This window comes from Dissoconium aciculare, assembly GCF_010015565.1.
Source record: "Dissoconium aciculare CBS 342.82 unplaced genomic scaffold K489scaffold_16, whole genome shotgun sequence".
Lineage (NCBI taxonomy): Eukaryota > Fungi > Ascomycota > Dothideomycetes > Mycosphaerellales > Dissoconiaceae > Dissoconium > Dissoconium aciculare.
In genome coordinates this window covers 166,882-189,577 of record NW_022984966.1, presented here as the reverse complement: position 1 = coordinate 189,577, position 22,696 = coordinate 166,882, and the positions used below count along the sequence as shown (strand labels likewise).

Sequence of the window (22,696 nt, the reverse complement as noted above, 5' to 3'; positions counted from 1 at the left end):
TGCTTGCCAAAGAGAACCACCCTATACATATGGAAAACAAGCGGATATTGTGTTGATTCCCAGAGGATGTGCATACATACCACTGGAGAACCAAGGTGAGGTTTTAGATAATTTGCGGCTGCTGTTGTGTGCAGGCAGAGCAGAGTCTTGTATGCTGACGGGGGAAACCGGCAGTCAAAGATCCAGATGAATTCGTAAGCATGTCGAATTGACTGGCACCGCGCGAAGATATCATGAAAGGTTATTTGCGTGCTCATCGCGACGTATCAGACAAGGAACTGCGCTTCACGGTCGTTGGCCTCATCGATGCCGAACCCGAACACGATCCGGAAGAGATCGCGCATCCAAGCCCACTGGTCGTTGTTGCCGAGCCATCGCACCGCTTTCGCGGCCTCGTTGGCGCTGAGGCGTCGTGAAGGCATCATGTGTGCTGCAGCCATGGACTTGTCGCTCTGAATCAGGTTTTTGTAGTACCCAAAGACTTTGATGTGCCAAGGCGCTGTGCCAAAGGCTGTGCTCGGGAGTGTTTGTACGAAGGCCTGGAGAGGTTGACCCGATGCCCTGGCGTAGCCAATTTGCATAGCGGCGCGCAGGAGCAGGCATCGGAGTCGGAGGAGATGCGTCTCCTCCGCAGCAGCGGTTGCCGTCGAAGAGGAATGTTGTGATGAGGCTACGGATTGGGAGGCCACGGATTCGGAGTAATCGCTGAGTACGGATGCATCGCTTGACCATCGGTCGTGGTGAGATATGCCCCCACGGATGGATCCACCCGAGGTACTCGATGGACCTAACACGAGAATGTTCGGCATCGTGGCCGAGTCGGGCGAGGATGCGGCGGTGGAGGTGGTGTCATCGAATACAGTAATTGGGGTCTCTGGAGGGAATGCCCCGATGTCATAGGCTTTCTTGCTCATACTCAATGCGCTCGAAGTCGACCGCGCGATCGATCGCATGGATTGTCCGGAGCCCGACCGGAATGGCGCAGAGGACGCAAAGCTCGTTTGACCGGCGCGTGGCGTTCCTCTATCAGGACGAACCTGCGACCAGCCTTCGCGGAAAAGATCACACAAGTCCCAGCAGGCTTGTACAGCTGAACCAATCAATTCCTCGTCATCGGCTCGTCCTTCGTGCTTGCTTTGTCGAAGGTTGAAAAGCATCTCTGCGAGTGACCAACACGCTCGCAGCAACGAGTCCGTCTCCTGAGGGAGCGATGTCCGTTGCTTCATCAATCGATGGCAAAGCGTGATGTAGAATTCAAGTGTTCGCTCGTTGAACGCATCTGGAAGACTTCGATCATGTGTGTTGTAGAGGTGATTGTTGAGCTCGAAGCTCACGCGTAGGACGGAGTCAGACGCCTCGTCGGTTTTTTGCCTTGCCTCGAATAATGCCTGGCAGAAGTCGCGACATAGTTCCATGGTGGGGATTACTTGACTAGCATGGTCCTCATCGCGTTTTTCGTATAATTGTTGACAGAGGCGCCAGCAATTCCGCCAGGCCTGCTCCTGTACTTCGGCCCTGCCTGTGAACTTGAAGGTTCGTTGTCGGTGAGAAGAAGATAGGCCGGCGAGGGTGTTGCACAAAGTCCAACATTCACTCAAGGCAGTCCGCAGTGCAGAGATGTCGGTTTCAGCTTGATCTATCTGGCGAATGGCCTTGCTCAGTACGCCGTCTTCCACGAGACCGGCCGTTTCGGGGCTTGCGGGTTTACTCTTCTGGCGATTCGAATCGTCGGCGTCTTTGTCTGCAGCCTCGGGAATGTCTGAGATCTGATTAGTGGGACTCAATTTGTGTCTTGCTAAAGTTTGCTCACCTTCTAGACTCGAGGTGCGACGACTCTTGCGCTTGTACTCGTCTTCTGATTCCTGTCTGGACTGTGCTCGTGGTGTAGCTCGCTCCATGACTCGTGGAATATCGGTGATGACAGGACTGAGAGGAAACGGATTCTATCCAATGTCAACATTGAATCAATCGGTACCGACGTCGCAAAATGTTCAACTCACTTTCAGATCTTGACTTGGAACAGCAGCCTCGGGCGTGACCGGAGAGGCTCCAGCGGCATTGTTGAACCGCTTCTCTCGAGAAGGTCCTCGTGCTGCCTTGTCAAAGCTTTTGAACCCTTCTGGGACATGAATGACTGATTGTGGCGCGTCCTCTGTGGAATCGGACCTCGTCCGAAGGAGCTGGGTATCCAACCGAGGCGGGGCCTCCTGTTGTGGGTCAGCACAAGTATCATCTTGATCTCTTTGCGCAGCACTCACGCTCCTCGCACTCCCCGGACTGGTGATCTCTATGTCGGGCGACAGTGCCTCGTCAACGTCCGTGCCGCGCCGTCGGTTTTCCTCCTCTTGTTCGTCGTCCTCGATCTCTGTGCTTGCTGTCCCATTCGAATCGACTGGCGAAGGTTCAATTTGCTGTGGGTAAGGGCTCTTTGGTGGGGCCAAGCTGTCGGGAGGAATCGAGTTTCTGCGCCGGGAAAGTTAGCACGATCCCAGGCAGAGCACGTCAACTGCATCGCGAGTCGACCTCGCATTTGTCTTGACCTACCGGTTGCTCGCATTGGCCGTGGTGTTGGAATACGGCGATCCAAATTGCGAAGGCGATTTTGGTGACTCTGAAGCGCTATATGGGCTGAATGCGGACGCCAGACTGGCGGTTGAGGGTGAAGCCATCACGGGACTCTTCAAGGCCATGGCAATTCGGGACGGGGAATTATGATCTCAACGGCGAAGCGGCGACTGGTATTTTACGAAAGTTGACGCGGTGGAGGATCGCGGCGCAGTCAATGATAACGCGGCATGCCGGCGCAAATGGTCCGAAAGCTACAGCAGATGGCGTAATGTCGCTCCGTCACGACGATTGAGGTTGGTGATAGGCAAGTCGCGATATTGGTGGAGACAGATGCAGAGGCTTGTAGAAGAGGAGAGGAAAAGGAAGGAGGACACATGCATGGTATGGTTGGATCGCTACCTATGTAGGAATAAGAATCATAATGTACAGTGCAGTAGGTTGGTGTTGGTTCAAGGCGGCGCAATGCAAAGAGGCCGTAAGCTGGGTGCTGGCCGGATGCCCAGAGGTGAAAAAGATGGGATGAGTTGCCCGTCGCCTTGTCTTATCGCTCATATCAACCCATTGATTTCTTTGACCGCAGTGCAGGACTCGCCCTCTGCGCCCGCACCCACCACTAGACGGATCCGCACAGGGCACAGTCCTCCTACACGGCGTGTGTGTATAGTGTTATATGAGTTAATGTATGTACATATGCAGCATCAATGGCATGAAGGCGCAGCTCCTTGCACGGGCGAAACTGGGCGCGGTCGTCCAAGACTCGCGATGGTGTGTTCGGTCGACGAGAGAGCCATGGCCCGAGACTAACTAATTCGTCTGAGCCTTGTCTCGCCCATTTTTCTCTCTCGCACCATCAAGCAACATCACCAACGGAGCGTGGGCCGCAGACGCAGGAATGTCTTTCCAAGATTGTTGGGTTTTGGCGTCGTCGATCTACAGGATATCTAGAATTGTTGTGATGATGATGACAATATGGATTATAGTTTCCTAGCCGCGGTCAATTTCAGGCAATCTCGGTTCTCTAACGGCATAATGCATCATCCCATCTCGTCTTTTACGAGGTGAGAGGATCGCGGGACGGAGACGAGAGACGGGTATCAATGAGGCGCGGTCAAGGAAGCTTTGATGATGAGACGGGGCAGGAAGTACAGGCGACCGGGATAGCCGAATTGTCGCAAGTGTCCGTTGCGGCAGGCGAGCGGCACAGTTCTGAGTCTTTTCTTTTGCTGGGCAGCAAGCAAGATGAAACTGGCTTGCGGCATTCATTGTCCTCATCATCGCGATGATTTATGTCGTCGGTGGGGTTCTCAATCATTCCCGTCAATCTGTCCTCTCCATGTCTTGTTGTAGTGATGATAGACTGTAAGAAGTCCAGCACGGCACGGTGTAGAGAGAAAGAGGGCGAGGACGACGTTCACCCCATCGCGGCAGTCACGAGCGAATGAGATGGACCCTGGTCCAGGGACAGGCTTCCTTCCTTCGCCTGGCAGATGTGAAACACTCAGCGGATTTCCGACTCCTCATTCCCCCTCCTTTGCCTTCTGCCATCTTCTTCTCCTCCGCCTTCTTCACCAAGCCTCAAACATCTCTTGCTCTATTCCTCCTGTATCTACTGTAGAAAGGCTCATGCATGCTACTGCCTGGCGAGCTTAGCAGTGTGTCAGTCCCCACCGACGGGACGATATCGCCGTGATGATAGATACTTCTACGGCATCGACGCGCGCGTACAACCGGCATAGCTGCATTTTCTTTGCTATCGCAATGCTATAAATGTACGTGTCAGAGTATGCACATGTACCCCTAACAACATCTTCCCGCGAACCTCGATCTAGAGATCACATGTACCCCGCTACGTAAGCGCGCAGATGTGTGCGCTGTCATCAGAGACACATGGACTTTGCCATTGGCACATGTCGGCCGTCTTCAACCAACGCATACGCTGCACGTATCCACGTCGTCCATGGATAATAAAGCCGGACATGGGACATAGCACTATGTAACAACGGCGCTGGTACAGCTCCCCGGCCTGATCGGACCGTGACGGACGGGAACGTATTCCTCCCTCTCGGCGATTGCCCGAGCGGCTCGTATTGTTCTCGCAGAACGTCCACGCACGTACTGTATGACGAATATGACCTGTCCGAAAAATCATGTTGCACGCGCGCGTAGCCACCAGCGAGATGTGATCGAGCGGTGAGGTGGGATGTCGCTCGGTCCCTGTACGGAGCAAAACAGGATAGAAACCTTGGAAGTGTTGGTTGATGGGCTTGCATGGCTTGCGCTTTATCAATATTCGGCGAGAAAGGCCACTGCGGATGCAAGACACCGCATCCGCACAAGATCGGCCTGTGAGTCTGCCTCTCTCACTCTACTTCACTCCCGCCCAACTCTAGTGGTGACACCGCCCCCAATGCAAACCACCACCATCGTCGCTGCCATGGTGCCGAAATGGTCCAAACCCGGAACAGTGGGTCGGTTGTGGCTTAGCCGCTATCTAGACGCGAGTTGTGGGAGCAATGGTAAGTGGCCGTATAGAGCCTAGTCAATCGAGACCAACAATGCTAGACACACCATCACGGGCGAAATTGGATCCTTTGCCGACCTGACTATCGGTCTTGAAAGAATGGCTGTCCTTTCAACGGTTCGGTCAGGGATCGTCGGGCATGGACGTGCTGATGCGCTTTTGATGGTTTCCCTTGCGGAGGATTTGCCCGTTACTGTTCATGTCCGCCTGGGCAGGGATGGGAAGTCATCACTGTCGTGCAGTTGCCAACCGGGCGCTTACACGACGAATCATGTTCACTAGGCTATGACAGCCATGCAGACTTTGGCCAGATTAGGACAATAAAGCAGCAAATTAGCACTGCCTCCTTCCCCATTCGGCTTCAAATTCGTGAGCCTTAGCATTCATTTGTACTCTTTTGCAGCATCGGAAGACAATTTCACGGGCGGTGAGATGTTGGTCGGGCGTGACGAATTGGCAAAACAACAGATGCTGTCATGCTGCCATGCTGTTATAGATACAGTGACGCTGGTACAGCACAGAATCCCATCGTGGCTCTGCTGTCTTGCGCAAGGGTTGTCGTGGCTTTTGCCAACCGGACCTCGTACAATTGCAAAACGCTAATCACAGTACCCAAGACATTATCCCACCGCGAATGTAAGTTTCAGGAATGTTTGCCCAGCTGTGAGGTACCCAAAATTGATCTGTGTGCCATCTCGTCGTTGTAGATCTGGCCTGGCCGTGCGGTGGGTATCATTGTATATGGCGGAAACCCCTCAGTGAAGTACGTGATCTTTCTCAACACCTTCATCTCGTTTCCCAATATCAAATGAGACATAATTGTTGCATGTCGAAGATAATCATAGTGCAGAAGCCGATTGAGAGAAATCTTAAGTTTCAAAAGTTCGGCCCAAAATTGGATGAACCTTTGTCTGCAAGTATGTATCCAGGCTCACAGGGCCAAGAGCCACTGCGATCCTCATTCTCGTTCGCAAGCCGATCTTGTCGCCTTTTTTTAAAGAGCATCCAGTCGGATCCTGCCGTTATCTCCCATGAAGTTCCCATGAGCGCAGTCTGAAACAACTGAAGGCGCAATGTAGATTCAAATTTGTAGGGATAATCGCCGTTAGGCACAAGACACACTTGACACAATTCTGCGAACTCAGGATCCAGAATGAGCTGTACTAGCTGCAGATCATGGTCCTGGATGTGTACCCGAAGGAAATCCATACCAGTGTTCCCGCGTGTTGCACATTGATGATTGATCCAAAGCGCCTGGATCGATTTAGGTAGCTTTTGTTGCAGAGTTGTGCGTCCTCCTCGAGCGAAAAGAGCCCTGCGGTCGATTTCCAATGCTTGCAAAGAAGATGTCCGAAGGAGATGTGTCCAGGAAAGCCTTTGCTCCAGGATCCGGTCATGTTCCCGAGTCTGATCAGATGTCGATTGCGGACCCGATTCGGTCAGGACATTGATTGCTGTTCGTGAACCACTTCTCTGATGCATGCCAAGGCCACGCCTCTCGACCCCAAGGCCTTCGACCTGAATATAGAGCAAGTGCGTTCAGAAACGGGAAGTCTTGCAACACTCTTCTCATAGGTGAGAAAAGGCAGTCGACAGATGGGTGAAGGCCCTCGACTGGCATTGCAAGGTGGGCATCGCCGTTGCCTGCGATAATCGTTCCTGCGCATTCACCTGCTTTGCTATTCTTCCAATAGACTCTTACTATTCTGAGATGCGTTAAGAAGTCGAGATTTGTTAGCTGAGCTCGTGAATGGCAGTCATTCGCCTCGCCAGGCAAATTTATGCTTGAAAACGGAAGATCTCTTGGTTTGCTGAATTTCCGAGCACTTGCAATCACATCTAACATGAGCGAGTCGGCCTCACATCCACCATCCCGGAATTGCAGAGCTTCCGTTTTCGGACAAAGGCAGAGCAGCGAAACGATTTTCGCATCCGCTCTGCCCAACTTCAGATCCTCAATCAGCTGTCGGCGAATGCCTCCATCGATTGGTAGATCCTTGGCAGCATCGATGACCGCCGGATGGCACGCCTGGCGGGACAATTTACTAGACCAGGTAGGTGTGCTGCGTATACGCAGCGCTCGAACGTGGCTCGCCCTCTCCGGATCTCGCACGAATCCCTCCAACAGCCGGTCGATGTTGGGAACCCATCGAGGCCGGATCTGAAGTGTGTTATATAACGACCAGTTGGCCGCACGGTTCCAGGCGCGGTTGACTAATGCTATAGACTGCAAATCATGGAGACTGCCATGTGCGCGGTCGATCTTCCACGAAAGAACTTCTCTCGGCGTCGCGGGAAGTAGTCTGTGACGGGGAGTTGATATGATCTGAGCGCATATCAGGTGTATCACATCCTCCGGGAGTTCTGGCATGTCTTACGTGCAGACTAGAACTGCGTCGGTCTGTCTTTACGATTGAAGAGGAAGCATCGCACACAGATGAGTGGAGACGACTGCCTCACCAACAGAGGCGAGCTTACATGGTCGTGTTTGATGACTCACGTATGGGCAACTCGTCTTCTCCTCTATGTTGTTAATAGTGAAAGGGCGAGGTTTTATTTGTCTGATTCAGAGCTGTGGATTGCCTGTAGTTGAGCTTCACTATCGATGATCACAGTGTCGGCCTACTGCCGGGCACTGCCACAAGGCCATTATCATCTACCCCAGTCGTTGGCTGAAGCGTTTCTAGGCAGCAGTGCCCAAGGATCAAGGAACAGGCAAGGGGTGCTTTTAGGGTTCGGGGCTCCACATGTGTCGTCACTCACAAATATGACGGATTTTTCACACGTTTGTTCCCATCGGAGCACCGAGCGTCTTCCACCAGGCGACTACGACATGATGGAATGCCAACATTTCGACCATTCCGGCTGGTTGGAAAGGTCTCATCGGCAGGACAAATGCCTCCCGTCACAGGCGACCGACGGAAAGGGGTCTGTTGGATGGTTCCTGCGCTACGGTAATCCGGTGGGTAAACTCTAACAATTTAGCGTCGTGATCAGCTGGATCTTTGGCATCATTTCGAGGGTCACTCCTGCGCCGTCAATCATCGAGAGGAGGCCATCACCAAAATCTCGGAGCCCATCGCTCCAACATGGGATTTCTCAATTGTCCAACACAGGAAAAAGCTGCGGATTCGTACAAGGCTGTCCGGTCAGGCTTTGATCGACAGCGACACCGCATACTATCTCTGTGACTCAGCCGCGACGTACTGTATTATTGCACAGCATCTTTTTGTCTGCTGACGCCTTCTCGGCCGTCGGCGTCGTGGCGACGGATGGCACAGTGAGGAGGTGGACGGACGTTGACACCACGGCCGCATTCCACAGCGGGAGGCTTCACTCGCGCGAGCCTCCTTCCCTGAAGCGGCTTGGTCTTCCGTCGCTTTGGGCATGGCCTGGACAGTGTCATCCCTGTGCACCTTGACTCATCTATGCCCGGAAGGATCCAAATTGACTCGTGATATCGCGACTCGTTCGCGTTCGGGATAGCGCGTTGGTCAAACCACTTTACACGTCCAATCACCAACGCCGTCGTCGCCCGGAAGTATCAAGAAATTCATGGTCCCGCCCTTTGTACGTCGAAGCGGACGCCTTTTGACTAGCAAGATAGGACTGGTGTGCCCGCATTACGATGGCTGACCCAGAGAGAGATATCTCCATCGCTCGCGATCGATCCCGGTCTCCTTCTGATGATGCCTGAGCACTTCCTGTCTGTGTCATATAAGTATCTCCACATCCTGTATCGAAATTCCTTCATCATCTTCCGTGGTTTGCCTTCAACTTTGTGATTTCCCTCCGCGTGTCGTGCAAGCGTTCATCCATCATGTTCATTTCCAGCTCACGCAGCAAATCCCATCGAGAGAGTTTCCAGCATCGTGCTGGAAAATCGATGAGCAAAAAACAGAAATCATTTAAAGAGATCCAACTTCCGATAAAGCGTGTCACAACCACTCGTTTGGCTCCAGTATCGTCATCACATTCCTCACCTACCCGGACTGAGAGTACATATCCCACATCACCGTAAGTCTCGAACATCGTCTCCTTGAATGGAATATACAAAGACTAATATCGCCATGAAGTGACTCTGCATCAGCTGTCGTGACCATCAGTGTCGGACCTGAGCAGAGATTATTCGCCGCTCACGAAGGCGTCTTGAACAAGTCGCCCTACTTCGCCGACATCGTTCGGGCGCAATTCTTCGAACCTGCCGGCAAGCGTATCGAACTTCCCAACGAAGCGCCTGAAGTATTCTCTGCGGTTCTCGAGTATCTCTATAAGGGAGATTATACTCCAAACATCAACTATGATAAGAAGCGTGGCAGTTGGTTCCTGGAAGACCAAGAGGGGACACAGGGTAACGACTATTGCATCCAGTCGGCACACGGCGCATCAATCTTGAGGGACACTGTCATCTATGTAAGTCACAAGACTCACTTGTCATCTCATTCCTTCTCGATCTCATCCTGAGAACATAGTGCTCCGCTTATCGCTACCAACTACCCGAACTCCAACGCTTAGCACTTAAAAAGCAAGGCCTCGCGGCAAACGTGCAATGCAGCACCATCCTGTCTTCCGCCCGCTACGCTTACGCCAATACACCCGCTTCCGACTCGAAACTTCGGGCACATTACCTCGCCTTAATCATCCGCAGCCGCAACACATTCAAGCGCAGCGGCACCATGCAGTTGGAGATGGAAGCAGGAGGCACGCCACTCTTCTTCGACCTCTTCGTCGCCATGGTCAACCATCTCGTAAGTACACCTGAGTCATTGAATACATTACATGTCCATGCTGACGGATCTCTGCACAGGAGGATGTCACGAGCGGCAAATCCCCTCGAGTGTAGTGCCGTCCGTCCAACGCACCCCACGATGAACTCTCTCTTCGCGGCTTCTCTTCTCACCGTCATCGATTGAGCCGGTCGCGATATTTTGTCGCGACCGGCACAATCGATGATCTGCTTTCTTCTCTGTTCATTTCTTGCTTCTTTTCTTTTTTTTCTCTTCCATTCTATCTCTCAACGATGCCTTTCCACGAAAGACACATCGTTTCCTCTTCACTCGTCTCCCACGACGACATGTTCTTGTACAAATACGGCGGCGGGCGCGATGAGTCTTTTTGGGTTCGAACTTCTTTCCTTTCAGCAAGGCGTTATTGGTGGGACAGAATTTTCCTCTCCACAAGTTTCCGAGGAAACATCACGAGATTGGAGAGAGATCTATTATTGTTGTTGTTGGTTTTTGTATCACTATATGCGGGCGAGGACGCATACACAAATTGTCACACTAACGCTATTGACCATCGGCGCGGAAACGCGAGGTCGTGCGAGAGAGGCGGAAATGGGTTGGAATTAGCCCTCTAGGGAAGTATCGCGAGTCTGAAATTTCTCTTCCTATCACAAGATTTTTTATTGCCTAGGCAAATGATGCACTACGTAGACATGATAGCTTGGACATCTCATTTCTGCATCACGTTTCCTGTTTCTATCCACTCGATGTGTTCTATCAGGCTTGACATGGTCATGCATGGCCACCATAGAGGTCATGTGATGCATGTCCTTCTAGGGCGATCAAGTCTTTGGCGAGGCGAATGGGTATGAGTCATAATGGTGACTACATCGGTCAACACACCCTTGCCAACAGTGGAGGATCTATGCTTGCCTTGCGGAGACACATGCACAACATCGGCTATATGGTCCGGAAAGAGATAGCCACATACGTTGTGTTCTGGAAGGATGGAAACTCTCACACGCCTGTACCCGGGAAGGCACCGGCTTTGCTGAGCACAACGATTCCTCTCTCCCGAGCAATGTAACCTTTCATCAGATTCTGTGTCATGTCAGTCTCTTCGTAGATCGCATGTAGACTGCCATCAGGGGAGACGTACCTTGTAGATTGCATTTGCGATCAGACATTCCACCTCATCGCGGTCAACGGTACCCTCTCCATTGTCCACTTCTGCCCCAGCGAGATGCAAAGCTGCCGCGAATTCGTCCACGGGAATTCTAGTTCTTCTCGAAGGAGGAGCCGATGTATCGCCGTCCTTGGGAGCTTCGAATCCTGCGGAGATGAACACTTTCCGAAGGATGTTCCGGAGGATGATGTCGCGTCCCCGCTCTAGTGTCAGATAGATTCGACGTTTGACGAATTCATCCTCACCCTTCTCGAGCGCCGCATTGAACGCTTTCAGGTCTGCAGTACGGATGGCATCGCAGACGGGCTGGAATAAGCGGGCTAGTTGAGGGTATTGTGCGAGCAGCGCTGAGGAGGGGAGCATGTGGGACGTGAGTAATTTGGTCGGTATCAGGTATGTCAGAATCAGCTGAAGGTTTTTGGTGGCGCCAACGTGGCACTTGTTGTAAGCTGCCAGAAGGTGTTCTTCTGCAGTCGCATAGTCCTCCTCGAGAAAGTGGATCACGCCGCAATAATACAGGAATGTGACTTGATGGCTTGCTGGGAAGGCCGTCAAAGGGGGCATGTCCTCGTTGGAGGCTCGTAAGGAACGCAAGATGTTTTTAGAAAGCGAAATGTGGTTGAGCTTGAAATGGGTTTTGAAGAGCAAGGTAGCGACGTAGTAGAGAGCCCATTTTCGAGAATCTTCAATGGGATTACTAAACTTACCATGAGTTTTTTGGAATTTGCCCGCTACCGCACGACTCACCAGTTTTTAAAACTTACCGGTCACCGATGCATAATCCGAAAATGCGGTTGATCTGGCGAGCAGCGTCCTCGAGCTTATCGTGCTTGCTACTCGGATCAAACGCATCGTCCTCTTGGATCCCGCCATAAGTAAGACCAGACTCTCGTTGCACGGCGATCTCTTGATCGGCCTTGATTGCAAAGATGCGAAGATAGCGTCCTGCCGCATACAAACATGGGATCGTCCATGCAGCGAAGACATTGCCCTGGTAGCCTCGGTAGAGGGCGTTCACGACGTCTTTCCATGCTTCATACACTTTACTCCAGTCCGCATCGCTGGGCCGGCCAACGTTTTGAGTTTCCTGAGTGCTTAGAAGCGTGACTACAAATTTGTAGTACGCCACCAGCACTTCAAGCCAGGCAGCAGCTTCTTTCTTTTCCAATTGGAGGGAAGGACTGTACTGCAGGCGGTATTGAAGATCTGCACGCACACTGTACTGACTGATTGATTTTCGAAAATTGTAGAGACGAGCTGGATCATGTGCTGGTGGCGCTGGGTCGATGGTTGTAGCTAGCAGTGGCCCATTCTGTTCATCGTTTGCCCGGGCAAAATCGTTAAACAGAGAATTCGCATCAGCCATTTCGAAAGGCTTTTTCCGTGCTCCGCAGGCTACAGATGACCGTCAATGCGATTTAGGTAGCCTCTCTCGGATGCATTTCAATATTTGTGCATGTGAGGTTGGTTAGGGTATCGTAGACATGGGTTCTGCCCTCGAGCATGTGTTGATGCCTGAGGATAACAATGAGACTTGGCGCTGCGGACCTTGCCGTCGTGCCGCACACACTCCAGCACGAAATCCGACAACATCTTTTACGACTGGTGCACACACGACCAAATTCAACATCATCAATTGCTGTTGGTAAATTTCAGTCACAGTGAGTAGCCCGCGAATTACACAACACACTTTAAGAACTTTACTGACCTTCTTCAAGATGGGTAAGCAGTTTCTCAGCGACAATGTCGCAACCCAATGCGTGTCCACCGAAGCGCCATGAGATTCTCCGACTTGTTCTGGAAGAAAGAGCTTGTAACGACTTACGGGCGATGATGTGTTCTTCTTGCTCAATGCAATAGCCCCAAAGAGTTGGTTTCGAGGGATTATGGCGCTTCAGTGGACATACACATTGGGTTATCAATTCTTCCATAAGACAGCGCTGATTCTGTTGTAAAACAGGTCGCCTGCAGGAATACCAGGTCATCGGCCGTCATCTGCCGTCCGATGCCAACCCGTCGCCAAAGCTCTACCGCATGCGCATCTTTGCTCCCAACGATGTGATCGCGAAGAGCCGTTTCTGGTACTTCCTTGCCAAGCTGCGAAAGATCAAGAAGGCCAACGGTGAGATCGTCAGCCTCAACAAGGTACGGCTTCAGGGTGCAACTTGCATGGAGATTGGTTTCTCCATGAAGAAGACATACAAAGCGCATAATTGACACGGACGACAGATCAACGAGAAGCACCCCCTCAAGGTCAAGAACTTCGGTGTCTGGATCCGATACGACTCTCGCTCAGGCACCCACAACATGTACAAGGAGTACCGCGAGATGTCCCGATGCGATGCCGTCGTCGCCCTCTACCAGGACATGGCTTCCCGCCACCGCGCTCGCTTTAGGTCGATCCACGTGAGTATCAACCGTTGCGGACTGGAGCAAAGATCGCATATACTAACCCATCGAGATAGATCCTCAAGGTCGTCGAGGTTGAGAAGACCGAGGACATCCGGAGACCTTACATCAAGCAGCTCATCACCAAGGATCTCAAGTTCCCTCTGCCCCATCGCCAGGCACCCAAGCGCAACAAGAACGTTTTCGCCGCCTCGCGCCCCAACACTTTCTACTAGATGTGACGATGTCATTAGCTGGGCTAGGATGGGCATTTGCGGGTTTTGGGAGGGAACATGGCGTTACAATAGTGGCATTAAGCAGCTCATGAATTGCACGCTCGTTGCTGTTTGCAACGCTTTCGAATCCTGTCTGGAAATTTTTCGTGCGACGTGATTGTGAACCCGTTGTGATCCCTCTGAACAGCGATAGTGGACCGGGTTACAATGGGTGAATGGGTGAGTTTCGATGGTGTTTCATCGCTGGTGAGGCGCGTCTACGCTCATCGAGCTAGCTCCTGCATCCACCAGGCTGTCTGCTCGGATATCATTGACCCACGTTCCAAACCTTCACTGTGCCGTCCTCACCACACGTGTACGTGAGGCCAGCATCCAGGAGCACTCCACGAACAATCTCCGAGCCATGCGCATCCGGAAGGTCGATGCTCTGACCCAAAGCCCACGAGCCCGGACTTCCCAGGGACGTCAACGAAAGCTTCCCACTTTCCGCGTTCCCATGCGCAATCAAGGGTGGGCCGCCACTGCTCTGTAGCACCACATCAATCACATAAGTACACTGCAGGCGTTCGCGCATATCACCAAATTGAATCGGCGGCGGGACCTCTTCGTCTTCGGACAACGTCTTGGCCAGGGTATGGATGGAATACTGCTCGTCGGTAGATATCACGTAGACTTGATCCTCGGCGATGAATCCCGCACAGTGCACCGCCGATCGCGGGTTGAGGACCTGTTGGAGGGCGTCCTCCTCGTCGGTTTGTTCGACGTCGAAGATCGAGGCCAGGCCGTCCGTACTGCCGGACAGGAGCAAGTTTGGTTGTGTCGGATGGAACACCAGCTGCGTGATGGTGTCCGTGTGGGATTCTTCATACTGGCGGATGGGCGCGGTGAAGTTCCGCGTGTCGTAGAGCAGGACGCTCACGTCGCCGAGGCCTTCCTTGAGACTCTCTGTGCCGACGGCGATGAAGCGGTCGCGACTGGCTAGCGATGCGATGCCATTGCCCCGCGGGTCGGAGGCTTGTGCGATGTGTCCCCGCGAGCGTGGGTCCCAGCACCGCACGAGACCGTCGCGGCCTCCGGTGAGGAATTGGACGTTGCTGCTGTTGTCGTCGCTGGAGGTCAGGCAGGTCACGCCGGCGTGACATGATGACGTAGCTTGGGACAACTTCAAGTTGGGGTCGAAGAGGCGGAGGGTGTCGTCGGAGCCGATGGTCGCGAGGGTTTTGACGTTCCCGGCTGTGCAGTGGGCAAGAGCGTATAGGTATGTGTCAGGCGCGGCCCCCAAGCTGTTGGATGCGATACATTTGGCCATGGTGTCCCGGGTGCTATCAACAGCAGCGGGGACGATGATGGATTGCCGCTGTGTGGACGACAACTTTTTTTTCTGGGAGGATCGGCGTTTACTCCGTGATTCTTTAGGGTTGTGCTTTCTCCACTCTTCGATGTTGGAGGGTGAGTCTTGTGGTTTCATCTTCTCTGTTGTTCATGTGTGGTTCTGCATGGCATTGCAAGATGAATTGGCAGGCGGATAGTTGACGATATGTCGCCAGACATGGCTCGTCAAGCTACGCTGACGAAAAAGTATCGAAATTCTTTGCGTTGTACTGTGGTGAAGTCATTGGCATTTGTGGGGAAATTCCACTCGTCTGACGACGAATTGTGACCAACCGCCAACAAAACTGCATGACCGATGCGTGAGGATTTGAGCCAATGTCCCTGGCGAGCATAAGGATTAATTTCGACGTTGCCCGAGTCGAAAGGGATATAGGGATGATAGTAGTAGTATACGGGAAGATCACAAGGCCGCGCGTACTGGACCTGGTCGTGCTGGTGAACAATGGGAGGCCAACGTCCACGGTTCGTGCTAGAAGCGGCGATGTGCTCCGAAGGGGACCGATCCGTAGGAAGACCGAGAGTAGATGCGCAGGACGTGTGTATACACCTGGGCATACGGCAATTGCTGAGTCCACGATCATTGCAGACTCATCACAAGTGCCCAAGAGTACAGCAGTATATCCGCATCTGGACGTGCCAAACTCTCCAAGACAACCTTGATATGATGAACACCTGGGCAAATTTCAGCTCTGTCGAGCATTGGACCAGGCCGTCGAGAGGCCACCTGCAGGCCGCAGCGATTACGAGGCGCATTGCTTTGATTTGACGCCTTTAGGGTAGCCCGCAAGTCCTCCCCCGGCCATGCAGATGCAGAGTTGAGCACACACACTCACACACACAAACGCCACTGTTGCTACTACTGTACGAACCTGCATCAGGCCAACTTCATGTCCCATCGTCGGGTTATTTGTGCCCAAATATCCTGCCAAGCAGATCGCCTGTCATGGATGTTGAACAGTCGTTTTCGACGATGGAAGCCGCTCTCGTGACGCCGTTTATATGCCTACGACGAACTCGCCCACCGACTCGAGACGACATGGTTCCCATTGGATTAAGTAGGAGATAGTAGGAGGAGTGGCCACAAGTGCGATGGTGAAGCTGGTGCAATACAGGAGGACTTGAGAAATTTGCAACAAAGAGCGGTGTATCACGCGCGTTCCCATGCAACCTCTCGTCGTCCCGCGTTTAGGCTGTCTGCGCCCCATGTTGCATAGGCTCAGTGATACTGTACTGTATGGACCGCAGTACTCGAATGGAATGTTTCGCCATCATCATCTTCAATCGGCGAGAGAGATGAGCGATAAGGATTGATGAGGTGGGTAGTCCACATTCCTCTTGCCTGCACATACGTAGCATCCATGGCTCCCATCATGTCTTGCCTGCCGCGCGCGGTCCGATCCTGCCTGACGTTGCTGCTGCTGCTTCTTCCTGATGTGTGCGCTGGAGGTGAAACGAAACTGTCCACTGCATCCGTCGGCACACCCTCACGGCCATTTCTCTTGCATTCATTCCCAAGGTTTCAGTACTTCATGAGCCATCGTCTTTGGAGCTGCTGAACTGTACCTGTGTCCATGAGGATCATGTAGACAATTCCCAATGGTGGAGGAGAAATGGTGCGCCTGCCCTTCTGGGTTGGGCAGAAACTCTGGACCATGTACAATGCGGCCACGGAGGATTCCACCGCCGCGGTTCGCCCTCAAGCTGGGGAAGATCGTTGACTTTTTTGCCTGGTCGGCGGCTCTGTCACCGCCCGCATAATGCAGCACCGCTAATGGATCGTCTGTCCCATTTGAACCTTTACCACCACCATTCCCACCTGCTGCATTCGTTGTCCTTTGCTTGCCTGCCACTGTCCCGTTTCCACTCGCGATTTCTTTGTCTACCATTTGCGCCGAGTATAGCGATTTTAACCTCCCTCCCTCACAACACTTGCCTGGCGGTTTTGATGCCATTGTAACTTCCACGTTCGCCTCTCCAAATTCACCCCATTGTATATACCACGCCTCAACAAATCAAGAAGCGATAACAGCAGAAGCCGCACCGTCCCAATTACAACACAATCGTCTCGGATAATCACAATGCGCCGTCAAGCCCCCATCGCGACGCTCCTGTACAATCACATCTTCCCCGAGCCCAAGCAAGGCGACCCACAGAACTTCTCCACCCACCTCGCACGGAATCTCGTCCCAGAGGTCCGCATCGAAGTCAACCTCTACTATGGCGACCTCAACAGCGCCGAGGCTCGATATCCGGGTCTCAACTACTGCCACCGAGCACATCGTATGCGTTTAGGACGCTTCCCGCACCACCGGAGACTCTTCGACGCCTTTGACGAGTTGAGGATCACGGACAGCGAGATCCAAGAATTCTGCAATTGGGAAGGTACCAAGTCGGCGCGGGAACGCTATGAGAAGGATGAGGGGATCAAGGTGTTGGACACGACCGGAGACGAGATCGGTGCGTATCGGGATCCTAGGGAATTCAACCCACGGGATCGCCAAAACCGGCGGTGTAGTATCATTCGCAAGACGGAGATTTCCGTCACCGTCGAAGATCGCAACGAGACGGGTCCGCGCGCCGAAACAGGAGATACCAGTGAGGAAGACGTCAGCGATGGGGAGGAAGGAGAGGAAGAAGACGAGGAAGAAGGAGAAGAAGAAGCAGAGGAGGACGAAGACGAGGACGATCTCGATGCCGCAGCAGACTCCTCCGAGACAGAACGCGAATCTGCCACAGAAAACGCCGCCCGACTACGACATATGGCGGAGGTGCGAGAACGCCGCAATGCGTCGGTGCGGCGGAGGATAAACCAGCGAATCATCGCGGCGTGGGAACAGCGACAAGGCCACAACCTCCCGCCGGAGATCGAGCAATATCTCAAAGAACAGCCGGAACAGCGTATCGCGGAGATTCTCCATCTCCTGGGATCACGGCCGAGATCATCATCTTCGTCGTCGTTTACGCCAAACTCCGTAGCATCCATTGCGGAGGCCAGCGCGTGATAGAGAGCGGGTGCCTGCCCGAGCTCTCCCGACGTGGACCAATTTCGCGGAGCCTGCTTTCCCATCTGCAAGTAAATTATACGGGCCCCCCTTCCCATCACGCCAAGTTGTGCCTTTTACGAGGACGAACGTCTATCCGTTCCCCTTTCGCACAGGAAAAAGCAAGTCGGCCTTTCTCTCACAGGTACTTCCGGATTGGCATCGACTGCATTCTCCCCGTGGGGCCCCAGACCGTGCTAGCGGAGTGGCGACGATTGGATGAGGGGAGCGTGGAGAGAAAGTAGCATTGATGGAGGAGGAGGAGGAGGAGCGGAAGGGGATCAAGAAACCCCCCGATGGCCCTCCAAAACGGCACGGATGATGCATGCACCACATCGGGAAAGGGGGGGGGGATGAATTGTATTTCTGTTCACTTCAACCATCACCATCATCATCATCATCATCATCATCAATATTATCCTCGATGTCCAACAGGGACAAAAACGAAATCTCACCTACCCAAGCCCATGAATGTGACTTCCCGTTGATGAAATCCGGCACTCTCCCCAAACTTTCTTGGAGGGAAGGGCAAAAAGGCGGACCTCGAATTGTGACCGCCCGCTATCATAGGTCGCTCCCAGACGTGGGAAAAAGTGGTGATTTTTCTAAATGAATGGCGATGATGGTGGCAGGTAGTACGTGACTTACACACACACACACACACACAGAGAGAGAGAGAGAGAGAGAGAAGTCAAGTTCAGAAATGACGATGAAAACAAAACGCCATTTGGGTATCTTTCTACAAACAATAAGAATGATTCCCTCCTTTTTCTGCTCCGATATTGCCGTATCCCATCCCGATTTTTCCCAGCACAAAAAAAGAATTCTCGCTCTCCAGGATTTTATCCCCGACCGCGCGCCGTCAAGGGGGATGTTGTATGCATAGTGAGAATTGACCGACCCAAGCAAACGAAGATGAAAGGAAAGGAAAGGAAAGGAGGGGGATGCCACCCCCATCTCGCCACACGCTCGCTAGATGCTTGGGACAAGGTTTAGACAGAAACCAGAGAAACAACAAAACAGGTATGTAGGGGAGAAAAGAAAAAGCCCCCAGTGTGAGTGAAGGGAAAATCCCTCCGTTCTTTTCCTTCGATGGAAAAAAAAAGAGAGCCATAACTTGAGATAGCGGAAATAAAATGGAAGAAGACTAGACCATGTCCAACTGGGCCTCCATCTTTTGACCCATGGTCATACCGTCGCGCGGAGGGGCGATGGATCGAGTGGACGTGATGGAGAGCTTTCGGTTGATACGGTGCAAGGCGCCGATGGTATCCGCGGCGGATTCCTCCTCGTTGGGCACGTTGATCCATCTCCGGACACTGCCCTCCTTGTCGAGGATTTCCTTGTCGTCGTCGCCCGGGATTTCGATGCCGGATTCGCGGATGACCTGGACCATGGCGCGGACGTTCAGCTCGAGGATGCGCTCGGGTTCTTCGGCCTTGGTGACGCGCTTGGCGATCCAGGGGAAGAGGATGCCGAAGTCGGATTGGTTGAAGTGTTGGCTGCGTTGGATGAAGAACATGTGCGGACCCTTGGTCCGGTCCGCGGTCTTCTCCGAATAGTTCTTCGAGGAGACTGCGCTCCGGAGGGAGGGGGTCGTCAGTACGGAGCCCCTACTAGCTTGGCGCCGTAGAGACGGGAGTGGTGACCGAGATGCTTCGGAGGCATAACCGGAGTCCTTGGAGGGAGATACTTCGCGGAGTCGTGCCCAGTCGGGGAGGAGCTTGCCACGGTCGCGCGTGAGGCGTGGCGCGTTGGACGGTCTGCGAGATCGCGAAGGTGCACTGGCGATGTGCTTGTTGATGTTGAGGTTGTCCTCCCAATTACAAAATGCTTCCGAAAGTACCGATAGGACATTGTCACCCCCTGGTCCTCCAGCAGCATGCGATGGCAGCGGCTTGTCCCAGAGGAAAGCCTGGTCGGGTGATCGCAGCGGCAAGCACCACATGTCGAGGAGGAGGGTTGGTGATTCCGGAACGATCTGGTGAATAATCGCAGCGTCGGCCTTGGGGGTGATGAGAGGTTTTCCAAAGTTGGCAGGTCGGTCCTGGCAGTAGTAGATACTCTTCAGGAGCTGGACCGTGGTCGCGGCTCCGAAAGAGTGACCCGCCCAAGTGACCTTGCCAGCACGGTGGATATCCAGCATTCCGTCAAATTGCCAAAGTACCTCTACCCGCTCCCGTCGGCGCGAGCTCGCGTTGATGTCCAGGTTCTCCACCTCCAATCCAGCATCAATCTTCATCAACGCCTCATATGCCATGCTGATCTCCCAGAGGCGAATCCGCAGTTGCTTGTCTCTTCCCTCGTACACCTCCTGACTCGGTTCATGACTAATCTTTACAGGGTCGACCACATGCGCTTCGGTGGTGGTCGTGGCGCGGACGTACTGAATGGGGCTGCTTCCGTCACGGTGGTCGAGGGCGATGACAATCATGCCGTGACTCGCGAGATCTCCACAGACGTAGCTGTATGCATTCCGACTTCCTGCAAGACCGTGGCTGAAGAATGTGACAGGCCAGCGGCCATTGCTCGTAGGTGGGTCAAGGAGTTTGGCGTTGCGATGTGCTGGAAGTGTGATCCAGTAGAGTTGTTGTGGCATGAGAGAGATTGCGGAAGCTATCCGCGGCGACTTGACACCAACGAACTTGGCGAAGGCGCTGATGGTCGCTCGCTGTGGCTGAGGGATCCATCGTACGGGACGATCCTGTTTGCTAGAGGAGGGCTTGACGCAAGGGTAGAAGATTCGGAAGGCGATGGTAGGTTGAGCATCCTCTGGTGCTTCTGCGGGTGAAGGCAGATCGGCTGCTGGTATCTCGACATCTACAGTGCCGACATCGTATGGACCGTGGTATTGAGGGAAGTTGACGATCGGGTTCCAACCCGACATCCAGGACGCCATTCTGAACACGCGAACGAGATTGGCTTGGGTGAAGTGCTGTAGTCAGGGCCGGCAGGTCGTAACGAGTCGATGTGAGGTGAACTCGGTTGGCGTTTGGCCGTTGAGGAGCGAACAGAAGAGGACGTGGATTCAAGCGGACGACAAGGATCAGATCGATGGGTGACGAGGGAGGTGGGTCAAGGTCTCAGAATTCGACAGGGTATCGACCAGTGTCAACGCTTGGGCCTTGAGTAATGCGAAACAGGAAGCTCAATGGTGATGCGAAAGAAGAAGACGGAAAAGGGTCGCAGGAGGATTGCAAAAGATGTACTCTGTACGTGAGCGCGCGAAACGTAGAACAAAGCAAATTCCCGAGCCCGATGTTGCACAAAGAGAAGGTATGTAAAATGGCGTGGAACGTGATCGTGAACGTGAAGTGTGAAACTGATCAGAGGACAGAGAAGTACTAGGGATAGTAGACCAACAATAATATGTGTTGTTGAAGGAAGAGGAGGGTGAGGCGGAAGTGAGGTAGATGTATGTATAGGAGAGGCGACGACAGGCACAAGAAAAGGATAACAATATGCAAAGGGCACGCGACCTGTTTTCTTTCGCTCAGTCTCTGTATGGAAAGTCGAGCAGGGAGAGGAGACTAAAAAGCCATGCGTTCATGCATAAAGCGCGGGTGGGTAGGTGGGTGAGTGGGTGGGTGTGTTGAACTGCGCAGTAAAAATAAAGAATCCAGTAATGAAAAACAATAGGGAAATGGTGGATGTTGATGATGCCAGGCTGGCAGACGGAGGGAAAATTCCAGCCTTGGGGCAAGAGAAGATGACGTCTGGGCGGCTCAGCACGCATGCAAAGTCTGGCAGAAAACGCTGCTGCTTGTACAGTAGCGCGTGCAGTAGTCGGCGATTTTATTAGACTGCTCCTCCTCCTCCTCCAGGCTGTCTGGGCAGTCAGTCCAGTCGCGTTCTATTCTCTTCTCTTCTCCTCCAGCGCTGTTCTGGCCGAAATGGATGGTGGTTCGATGGATGGATGTTAGCAGTCACTTCCAGCAGAAATGATGATCGGTGATGATGGCTCTCTCTCTCTCTCTCTCTCGGCGCAGCTGCTGTCTCGCCCGGTTTTCGGTTCGTTTCCTCCTTCCAGGCGACGTCTGCCAAGGATTCAGGAGCAAGGAGGATTCGCGTCGTCCGTAGTATATTTATTGTGACTGCAAGGAATAATCTCACTTCCAATTCCAAGGAACGGGCGAATTGATGACTCGGCCTGGAGATCGGCGAGACGTTACGCGGGCGGCGGCGACGGGCGATGCGATTGGAAATCCGGTGGTGTACAGCACAGCACAGCACTCGAAGTTATGATAATAATGATAACAGTTGAACACTGTATATCGAAACACACCCTCCCCAGATAGACTTTTGCGGCGCGCGTTGTGTGTGAGGATTGGCAGTGCAATTGGAGAGAAGTTTCGAAACGAAGACCGATGGTGAGACGCGGCGCAGCGACAGCTACATGATGATAATTATAAACCCATTCTCCTCCCAGTGCCAGCCCGTCCCCATGCACAAACATTTCTCACGGAGCTGCTGCTGCGTCCCATCCGAATGGTCGGTTGAGAAAGGTAAAAACTCGCATCGCATCCAGGAAACAAATAGTCGCATCTGCTCCTTTGTTGGTGGAGGACGGGGCCCCCTATCCCTTGGCTCTCTCTCTCTCTTTCCCTCAGCACAAGGTTTCGCGCCAGCCTCAGCCCATG

At 53.1% G+C, this 22,696-nt stretch overlaps 11 protein-coding genes across 11 annotated transcripts; 6 read left to right on the top strand and 5 right to left on the bottom strand.

Annotated features, from left to right (window-relative positions):
- Positions 1–266: 266 nt before the first annotated feature.
- Positions 267–2,690, bottom strand: K489DRAFT_374062 (uncharacterized protein; the record flags this gene model as incomplete). The annotated part of the gene is made up of 3 exons (XM_033603484.1): positions 267–1,943; positions 2,001–2,463; positions 2,545–2,690. The coding sequence occupies 3 exons, from the start codon at positions 2,688–2,690 to the stop codon at positions 267–269; spliced, it is 2,286 nt and encodes a 761-aa protein (XP_033455739.1).
- A 37-nt stretch (positions 2,691–2,727) lies between these two features.
- K489DRAFT_88794 (uncharacterized protein) lies at positions 2,728–3,462 on the top strand. The gene has a single exon (XM_033609011.1). The coding sequence runs from the start codon at positions 2,899–2,901 to the stop codon at positions 3,370–3,372; it is 474 nt and encodes a 157-aa protein (XP_033455738.1). The 5' UTR covers positions 2,728–2,898; the 3' UTR covers positions 3,373–3,462.
- A 1,241-nt stretch (positions 3,463–4,703) lies between these two features.
- Positions 4,704–5,314, top strand: K489DRAFT_88774 (uncharacterized protein). Its single transcript, XM_033609010.1, has one exon. It carries the CDS (start codon positions 4,769–4,771, stop codon positions 5,105–5,107), a length of 339 nt encoding a protein of 112 aa, XP_033455737.1. The 5' UTR covers positions 4,704–4,768; the 3' UTR covers positions 5,108–5,314.
- Positions 5,315–6,500: 1,186 nt separating this feature from the next.
- On the bottom strand, positions 6,501–7,460 carry K489DRAFT_374061 (uncharacterized protein; the record flags this gene model as incomplete). Its single annotated transcript, XM_033603483.1, has 1 exon — positions 6,501–7,460. One exon carries the CDS (start codon positions 7,458–7,460, stop codon positions 6,501–6,503), a length of 960 nt encoding a protein of 319 aa, XP_033455736.1.
- A 1,449-nt stretch (positions 7,461–8,909) lies between these two features.
- Positions 8,910–10,002, top strand: K489DRAFT_374060 (uncharacterized protein; the record flags this gene model as incomplete). The annotated part of the gene is made up of 3 exons (XM_033603482.1): positions 8,910–9,106; positions 9,166–9,502; positions 9,562–10,002. 3 exons carry the CDS (start codon positions 8,910–8,912, stop codon positions 10,000–10,002), a joined length of 975 nt encoding a protein of 324 aa, XP_033455735.1.
- Positions 9,732–10,548, top strand: K489DRAFT_384609 (uncharacterized protein). The gene has a single exon (XM_033605897.1). The coding sequence runs from the start codon at positions 10,110–10,112 to the stop codon at positions 10,446–10,448; it is 339 nt and encodes a 112-aa protein (XP_033455734.1). The 5' UTR covers positions 9,732–10,109; the 3' UTR covers positions 10,449–10,548.
- Positions 10,549–10,830: 282 nt separating this feature from the next.
- On the bottom strand, positions 10,831–12,365 carry K489DRAFT_327071 (uncharacterized protein; the record flags this gene model as incomplete). The annotated part of the gene is made up of 3 exons (XM_033601957.1): positions 10,831–10,914; positions 10,973–11,696; positions 11,764–12,365. 3 exons carry the CDS (start codon positions 12,363–12,365, stop codon positions 10,831–10,833), a joined length of 1,410 nt encoding a protein of 469 aa, XP_033455733.1.
- A 255-nt stretch (positions 12,366–12,620) lies between these two features.
- On the top strand, positions 12,621–13,755 carry K489DRAFT_384603 (putative 60S ribosomal protein L20). The gene is made up of 4 exons (XM_033605896.1): positions 12,621–12,660; positions 12,718–13,144; positions 13,229–13,405; positions 13,465–13,755. The coding sequence occupies exons 2-4, from the start codon at positions 13,034–13,036 to the stop codon at positions 13,621–13,623; spliced, it is 447 nt and encodes a 148-aa protein (XP_033455732.1). The 5' UTR covers positions 12,621–12,660; positions 12,718–13,033; the 3' UTR covers positions 13,624–13,755.
- A 175-nt stretch (positions 13,756–13,930) lies between these two features.
- On the bottom strand, positions 13,931–14,932 carry K489DRAFT_327251 (WD40 repeat-like protein; the record flags this gene model as incomplete). The annotated part of the gene is made up of 1 exon (XM_033601972.1): positions 13,931–14,932. One exon carries the CDS (start codon positions 14,930–14,932, stop codon positions 13,931–13,933), a length of 1,002 nt encoding a protein of 333 aa, XP_033455731.1.
- Positions 14,933–17,093: 2,161 nt separating this feature from the next.
- On the top strand, positions 17,094–17,912 carry K489DRAFT_300810 (uncharacterized protein; the record flags this gene model as incomplete). Its single annotated transcript, XM_033600414.1, has 2 exons — positions 17,094–17,561; positions 17,730–17,912. Coding segments are annotated over 2 exons (651 nt in total), but the record flags the coding sequence as incomplete, so codon positions are not given.
- A 1,291-nt stretch (positions 17,913–19,203) lies between these two features.
- On the bottom strand, positions 19,204–20,955 carry K489DRAFT_327126 (uncharacterized protein; the record flags this gene model as incomplete). Its single annotated transcript, XM_033601961.1, has 2 exons — positions 19,204–19,631; positions 19,842–20,955. 2 exons carry the CDS (start codon positions 20,953–20,955, stop codon positions 19,204–19,206), a joined length of 1,542 nt encoding a protein of 513 aa, XP_033455729.1.
- Between the last annotated feature and the right edge of the window lie 1,741 nt (positions 20,956–22,696).